This window comes from Plecotus auritus (assembly GCF_963455305.1).
Source record: "Plecotus auritus genome assembly, chromosome: 3".
NCBI lineage: Eukaryota > Metazoa > Chordata > Mammalia > Chiroptera > Vespertilionidae > Plecotus > Plecotus auritus.
This window is the reverse complement of record NC_137772.1, coordinates 45,539,028-45,547,696: the sequence shown is the minus strand read 5'-3', so window position 1 is coordinate 45,547,696 and position 8,669 is coordinate 45,539,028. Positions and strand designations below refer to the sequence as shown.

Sequence of the window (8,669 nt, the reverse complement as noted above, 5' to 3'; positions counted from 1 at the left end):
CCTGCCATGTGTTGCCTGGAAAACTGCACTAGCCTCCTAACTGGTTTCTCTGCTTTCTTTCTTCCTAATGCTAATCTATTCTTCATGGATATGAGTGAGCTTTTCATATCAATTCATCATAACTTTTCCTTGATTAAAACTCCCCAGTGGTTACTTTGCACCTCTTATCATGGCTCTGAATGATCTGGCCCCAACTACCACATCCTTTCTCTACCTTGAGCCTGCCAAGGTCTTTCCCACTCCAGACTTTTGTACTTGTTCTGCTTAGAAAGCTCTTCTCCAGGATGTTTGATACTGCTGGTTCATTCATTCCAATCCTTCATAGCTCATCCCCTTTGCCTCTGCATAACAAGTCTTTTCTGACTGCTTCCTTCTCACCACCCCTGTCATTTATTCTTTGTCATATGACCCTCCTTATTTACCTGATAGCACTTGGAATGGTCTCCATTGATATCCCAATTGATGGTAACTCCATATTTCCAGTTGTATAGGCCCCAAACCTTGGCATCATTTTTGGCTCCCCTTCCTCTTATACCCCACATTCATCCCATCAGGAAATGCGCTGATGGCTCTGTCTTGAAAATGCGGGCACTCTGACCACTTTCCACTGCCTTCTCTACTACCACCTTGTCTTGGTCTGAGTCATTATCATCTCTCACTTGATTACAGAATAACCACTTAACTGGTTTTCCCATTCTATGGTTGCTCTCTTACAGTCCATTCTCAACAAAGCAGTCAAAATGACTCCTTTAAAACTGTTTAAATCCTTTAGTGACTACCCATTTCTACCATGGCCCACAGGCCCAACAATTTTATGTTGCTGGCATTTAACTTTTGAGGGGAAAAAAATATTGTCTTTATTGTTCACTAAAGTATTCCAAGTACCTAAAAATAACTGATAACATAATAGGGACTCAATACATATATCTGTGGATTAAATGAATGAATCTTGGTTATTGATTCATCATTTATTTTTCCATTGTTGGAATGTAAGATATATATGATGGAAAGGTCCTTATTGGTCTTGTTTAATGTTGTATAAACAAAGCACTCAGAACTGCACCTGATATAGAGTAAATGCTTGACAAGCTCTTGTTGAAGAAATCAGTGAATATCTACTATGAAAAGCTTATTGTATCTGCTTATACTATAAGTTAATGAATACATTATGCATACAGGTAGTATAGTTTCCATTCATCATTCATAGGCAGCTACCTATGGTGAATGAAGACTGTTATACAATAAAGCAAAGAATAAACGTTAATATAAATAGAACTTCAAGGAAAGCAGTATGTAGGGTTATGGTTGCCCCAAAGTTACAATCATGTAGTGAACTGGAACATATTCAGTATGTATCACATTCTTTCTGCAGTTTGCCTTGCCTATACAAACTCTGCTAAACTTCCTCAGGAAAAAGAAAGCCATTGCTTTTCTGGTTATTTGCAAAACTGCTTACCCCAGGGGCTTTTTTTTTTTTTTTTTTTGGTTTGTTTACAAAAATGAAAAAAGTCATTTCCGTGTATAAGAGCACTTTGTATTCTTGAAGGAGAGATTCACACTGCCAATCACTTACATAATCTATTTTGTTTTTCATTTGTATTGAAGGGCATTCATACCTCTATATTACTGTGTGCAAATCTAGGGAATCTAAAACTATTCTTTGTGATCATTTGGATTGTTAATCTCTCCAGGGTTTCCTCAACAATCTCAGAGGCAGTTTCTGGCACCAAAGGGAAAATGGAGAAGTTGAGATGCAATTTTATCTCCCAATTGAACTTGATTAAATGGGGACTGTTCTAATCAAAAGTTTGAATCCCAGAGGAGTGCAATGTTGTTAACGGGTTTGAGAATATTTGAGAAGAACAGGGAGGAAGAGTGCTAAAGTTAAGGCAGAGAGAGAATCAGGCAAGAAAATAATTGTAGTAAAGCTTATTAAGGCATAAAATTAGGTGAACAAACTGCTTCACTGTTAGTGTTAAGCTCATTGCTAGACTGGCAAAGGAAGTGGAAGGAAGCTCTTTGAAAACATTATTTTTATTATTTTAATAATTTGTGTAGGAATCGTAGTAGCTGCAATCTGTTAGCCAGAAACAATTGCCAGCTGGTGTCATCATGGAGTAACTATAGTAGGCTGAATGCAAATATGTTTTTCCTTTTCACCTGGAGAGCATTCAATTTTAGAAAATTTCTATTTATTTTCACCTGAATGTGAGGTCTGCCATTGTAGATAAGAAAGCCTGCTTATTTGCATGATTTAAGAGCTCTGATTAGTTTCACACCAAGTTTCACAACTGTGATAGGGAGGCCACTCCTGGGACAGTGTTCACACCACCATTACCCATCATTAAAAACGAATACTTGGTTCCATGCCTGAATTAACTGTGTCATTGCTTGATTCCATGCATTGTTTTCCTTGTGGTTACCCCAGGGAAATGTTGGTGCCTCCTTGGGTATTTTACTGAAAGCAAAAAGAGATCTTCTAGGACAGTGGTCGGCAAACTCATTAGTCAACAGAGCCAAATATCAACAGTACAACGATTGAAATTTCTTTTGAGAGCCAAATTTTTAAAACTTAAACTTCTTCTAATGCCACTTCTTCAAAATAGACTCGCCCAGGCCGTGGTGTTTTGTGGAAGAGCCACACTCAAGGGGCCAAAGAGCAGCATGTGGCTCGCGAGCCACAGTTTGCCAACCACGGTTCTAGGATAATGTTTTTTGAAGAGGGTTAAAGGTACACTTATTTATGGAAACATATTTTGTTAGCAACATAGCTGTTGTATTTGTTTATTATAATGCTTTCTTCTGAAATTCTCCTAAATAATTTCTTTTAGCAATGATATAATCCTGTTAAATTGTATTGTCTTTCTCCTTTATCTGGGAACTCTCTGACTAGGTCCAAAATACTTCAGGGTGTGGAGATTGCTCAGCTTTGCCTTAAAGCCTGAGGAAGAGGCAAAATAATTCAATTGTTCTATTGCAATTCCTTTGCCTCTTCCTGTCTCTTGACTCAAAAGGTCTTGAGAGGGAGAGAGGAAATTATGGGCTCTGTTGTTGATGTTCATTGGATTTTTTCAAAGGTGATTTGAATGTATTTCAGGGATATTAGTGGTTTCTAGTCCTGGCTCTGCTTTCACCTAGCTTTCCTTGGTTCAGTTTTATAATCTCTGAAATGGGATATTATGCTCCTCCGATCGCCTTAGAGTGTTGTTCTGAGGAGCAGATGAGATAATGGCTAGGAAAGTGCTTTCCACTATACAAATTGCCACTAGCACTCAGGTTATACATTTGTGTAGCTAACAAGGTTATATTTATCCATGTGATAGCAAGTGATTTTATAAAACATGAGGAACTTTTCAAATAAAGTAATCTGAAAATGTGATAAATTTTTACTTTGCTAAAGCAAATGTATGTATTTCAAAATAAGGACATCATTAACTAGATGCATTCAGGGAATAATTGTTGGGTTTTATCGGGGTTTTGGTTCTATTTCAATTTCTTGCTTGGGAGAGTAGTGGGATGCCATTAAAAGGATTTTAAACTTTAAATGAAAGGAAAAGAATCTAGTAAGCTTTAAAGAAGCGGATTCATCTTACCTCACACCTTTCTTACTAATATAGGTCATACAGTATCAGGAAGGGCACTGTTTGTGGCTGAAGAGTTGAAAAGAGGAAAGGAAGCAGAGGAGGGAAGCTTTGTTAAGGTGAACCCCCACCTGCCTAGAAAATGAAAAATAACCTCCTATGGGCAAGCCTTAGTATCCCTGAAACAGATCTGGATCTTAAGTGATGGTTGCCAAGGGGACAGTCTAACAAATGAAAGAGATCAGCACAGTGACTCAGGAAGAGACAAGTACCTCATAGATCTATAAGGAGGCCAGGTGGGAAAGTTGGCTGATATGAAGGCATGGAATGCCAGGTGTGGTTGACTGGGGACTGGCAGGGTAGCCAGGAGGGACATGATAATATGGGCCAGGGGATAAAACTGCATTGTCTTGGTCTTCAATACACTGATACTCTCCACTTGGATCAAACAAGACCAGGAATTTATTCCAATTGATGGTACAAACATCCATTATCTGAAATACAGAAATAGTTATTATATAAAGATTTGGTTCTCCGGTAAATGCAAAATTTAGATGTTTGAAAAAAATAAAGTTTTTTTTTTAAAAAAGAGCTAATTTATGTTAAGAAATACAGGTAAGTGTAGGCCTTATCGTCCACATTGGGGGGAAGGGGTGAGTCTTGCATATTTAGTACCTCAACGTGTATTAGTAGGATGAATTTTAGCAGGTGACCCCTCAGCACCTCTTATTCTGTAAGTACTGCCTGGTTGTGGGAAGGGCTGTCTGGGCTGGAAGAAATGAACCCAGTGTTGAACACAGAGCCTGGTTGATTCACCGTAGACACCTAATGGACAATGGCGTCTCACCATGACTGGATGCTGGTTGAATAAAGTTGTAGAGTTGGACACACCAAGTTTGTAGTTAAGGAAAAAACTTGAGCACCAATTAGAATGTTTTGGGTAGAAATTAAAAGCTGTCTGGAGGCAATTTCCTCTGCTGACAAGGGACTAGCCTACTCTTGTGAAGTCCTGTTTAGGAGAATCCACCCAGCGGTGTGCAGGTGTTATTCTTGTCGATAGGCCGGCCAGATTTCTCTCCATATTCATATTGAGAGAGCAGCCACTCTCTCCTCCAGGGCCTCTCCTGGCTCCGCCTTTGCCTTTCTCCCAAATCTCTCCTCCCTCGAGGCAGAAGGGATTCCCGGCGCCAGCTGCCACCTCGAGCCCCGCGGAGCAGCGGACTCCTCCCCTGGAAACTCCTCCGGGGCTGGGGGAGCTTCGGCGCATGCTCCGTACCTTGGGCAGGTTTTTGCTGCGGGTAGCAGGGCTCCTGTCACTCCGGCTGGCGGGTTGTGGCGGTGCCAGCCAGTGTGTGCGAGTGTGTCTGCGTGCCCGCGCCCGGGCAGACCGACCCGGAGCAGCAGTACTACTCTCCCGGAGAGGCGGCTCTGCACGGGCGCCTCGCCTGCAGCCACGGCGGGGGCTCCTCTGCAAACTTGCGGCGGTCGCTGTCCGCCCTCGCGGCTCCCGCGCCTCGCGATCTGAGGGCAGAGGCGCCCGCGCGCGTGCAGAGCTCGGTGCCCGCGGCCGGCCGTGGCGGCGGGGCCCGGCCGCGCCTTCGCCCTTGGCCCGCGCCCTGGCGAGCCTCATGCAGCCCCCGCGCTCGCGGCCGCAGCTGCCCGGCTGCCCGGCTGCCCGGGGCAGGTCCAGGACCGGAGCCGCTCTACCCTGCGCCTGAGAGCCCGAGTGCCCGAGCGCGGGCGGCGGGATGCCCCGAGTCGCCTGAGAGCGCGCCCCGCGCCCCGGCGGGAGCAAGAAGCGGGCGGAGCCGGGCGCTCCCGGGAGCGCAGGGCGCTCCACGCCGCCGCCGTCGCCGCACTCTCCGGCGCCCGCCTACCCGCTCGGTCCGAAGGCCCGGCTCCGTCAGTCTCGAGTGCCGAAGTGCCGCGGGGCCGCCCGCCAGCCGCTCGCCTCGGCGTCGGGGGCATGGAGGAGAGGCGGGCTCGGAGCCGCGCCCCTGAGTCCCCGAAACTTCCGAGCGGACGCCGGTCCGCGCCGCTGCCGCCGCCGCTGTGCCTACCGGCCTGAGACGGGACCATGGATGAAAGGTTCAACAAGTGGCTGCTGACGCCCGTGCTCACTCTCCTCTTCGTGGTCATCATGTACCAGTACGTGTCCCCCTCCTGCACCAGCTCCTGCGCCAACTTCGGGGAGCAGCCCCGCGCGGGGGAGGCCGGCCAGCCCTCCGCCCCGGGTCCTGCCCGCCGAACGCAGGTGCCGCTCGAAGATGGGGAGCGGCGTCCTCAGCTGCCCCCGCCACCTCGGGGGCCGCCCGAGGGGCTTCGGGGGGCCGTGGCGCCCGAAGACGACGACGACGAGCCAGGGGACCCGGAGGAGGAGGAGGAGGCGGAGGAGGAGGAGGGCGAGGAGGAAGAGGAGCCGGACCCTGAGGCCCCCGACAATGGCTCTCTGCCTCGGTTCGTGCCGCGCTTCAACTTCACCCTGAAGGACCTGACCCGCTTCGTGGACTTCAACATCAAAGGGCGCGACGTGATCGTGTTCCTGCACATCCAGAAGACCGGGGGCACCACGTTCGGCCGGCACCTGGTGAAGAACATCCGGCTGGAGCAGCCGTGCAGCTGTAAAGCGGGCCAGAAGAAGTGCACCTGCCACCGGCCCGGCAAGAAGGAGACCTGGCTCTTTTCCCGCTTCTCCACGGGCTGGAGCTGCGGGCTGCACGCCGACTGGACGGAGCTCACCAACTGTGTGCCGGCCATCATGGAGAAAAAAGACTTTCCCCGCAACCACAGCCACACCAGGTACCGTCCCCTGCTCCGTCGGGCTTCCTGCCACCTCCCCGCCCTTCTCTCCCCAATCCCGACCACTGGCCGCCCTGCGCTGTCTGGGCGGGCTGGGCTGGTAGTTCCCCCAGCGTCTCTCAGCGGTGGGGGCAGAGGCTTTGGGAGGGGGATAAGAAACCTCTAGATGGTTCCTTGGTCTTGAAGTCGGCCCCCCCCCACCCCCGTCCCCCGCCTTCACCCTCTTTGCTTCCCTCTCCCCCTTTCACCTTCAAATGTGTCCTGAGCCATTTGTGTGTCTCCTTCCTCGTGCCTAGCATGCTGTGGCGTCCCTCTGAGCAATGCTTGGAAAATCTTGGTATGGCCAGGAGGCCTGAGTTAGATCAGCGAGGTAGAATCTTGTACTTAACTTCTGTGAGTGGAAACCCAAACCCAGTAAATGACAGAGAAGTCGAGGGTAGAGAGGCAGGGCAGGAGTTTTCCAGGCATGGTGAGGCTGAAGAGGAGCCTAATTCCTCTGTAAGTGGCTCTTAGGTGGCTGCTCGCCAGCTCAGGAAACAATCCTCTTGATGACACTTGGAAGATATATGTTCATATTCCTGCTCCTACCTTGATAACCCTAATTCTGGAAATGGTTTTTGTTGCTGAGCAATGCCAGGATTTTTAATGCTGTTCTCAGCAAGATTTCCACTTTCCCCCAGGCCAATCCATCAACTCATTCAAAAAGTATTCGTTAAATGCCTACCGTGTGCCTGGCAATGTGCTAAATGCTAAGTGGATACAAATATATAGTAAGTAAAATCCCTTCCTTTCAGGATAGATTGGCCTCCCCCTCCCCCCCTCCCCCTTTAAATAGTGATACTGCTGAGAATTAGGAAAGTTTGACATCTTAATAGCCAATGAAACTGCTTACATTATTAACATCCTTTGAGAGAGGCATGGGTTTAAGAATTTGGTTGAATGTTCTTTCTGCCCATTGCAATTTGAAGATTAATCTGACATGCTTGCTCAAGGGACTGAAATATTAAAAGCTTGGAACACTAGTTTATTGAAGTTTTTATCTCAAAGGTTTCAAACAATTTGGTGTAAGGAAATAGGAATTTAAAAACTCAAGCTCAATATGTTGATATCAGATAGCTTTTGCATTTGACATTATGGAAAAGCTTCATTTACTGGCAGCTACCCAGATTCTAGAATTCACCACCACTGAAGCATCTAATTCTACTTCATTTCTCCAAGAATGAGCAAAATTTCATTATGGGATTTTTTACTCTGGCAGTTTTTCAAATGCTTTCTCTCCTCCCTGCTCCTTTCCCTGTTTAATGGAAATTGGTGAGAATAAAAAATAGTTATGACTTGGAATGAAGGCATTAGACTTCCTTAGTATGTTTTATGGATATTTTACTTTTAAATATTTCTAATTGTGTAGTATTTTAGATCCTGCCCCTATATTTTAGTTTAAGCCAATTTTAAGCCTAACAAACAAAACTATTATTTCAGTGAGAGGGAATCTCTGCTGTGTTTTACCCAAAGTTGTACTTTTTGGACTTAGACTTTTATGTATTAATTCCTGAATAACCCCAAAGAGTTTGATAGTCTGATTCCCAGCTTCCATTTCACTCAAACTAGAGACTTTGATTATCACATAGAAATGTCTAATGGCCCTTCAGTAGGTATCAACATTATTTTGTACTGATGTATATAAGTCTTAGTGAATAGGTTTAAGATTTTGGAGGAATTAGAGATTATGGAATCTAAAAATAATGGGATTTTTGCTTAATGGTGAAATGATGCTGCTGCTACAGACCCAGCATAGATTATAGCAATAAGGTCTCACTTTTAAAGGAAATACTCAATACCTCTCTCCTCTGTGATGTAGGAAAATTCCACCTTGACTATTTGAACATATGGTTTCTAATGCACAGTCCAATGCTTTTCTTTGTTTAGCAATGGGCCACAAACATTCATTTCTTCCTGATTCTCAAGTTACCAGATAATCACCCTGCACTGATTCACTTATTTTTTAATTCTAATTTTTTTTTGGGGGGGGAGTAGCACTTCTTATAATCTTTCTTCTTTTTCTTTCTCTCCCTTTTCTGGTACTCTAAATTACTTTTCTTCTCTAGATGCTGTAGGAAGGAATATGTGAGGTTCCTTGCATCAAAAGCTATGGAGAAAAAAAATTGAAGAGATGTTCAGTAGCATCTTCCTCACACAGAAGATTGAATTAGTTGTCTGTCATTGGAATGTCTGTGTACGACATTCTACACTCAACTAGATTAGCCTGGATAACGGAGGGTATATTTCCAC

The 8,669-nt window shown here is 45.8% G+C and overlaps 1 protein-coding gene across 1 annotated transcript in view; it reads left to right on the top strand.

Annotated features, from left to right (window-relative positions):
* The first annotated feature begins 5,655 nt into the window (after positions 1 to 5,655).
* HS6ST3 (heparan sulfate 6-O-sulfotransferase 3) overlaps positions 5,656 to 8,669 on the top strand; it is a 727,298-nt gene continuing 724,284 nt past the window's right edge. The window contains exon 1 of the mRNA XM_080659670.1: positions 5,656 to 6,380. Coding sequence (XP_080515796.1) covers positions 5,659 to 6,380 — 722 coding nt within the window. The 5' untranslated portion in view covers positions 5,656 to 5,658. The remainder of the gene's footprint in view (positions 6,381 to 8,669) is intronic.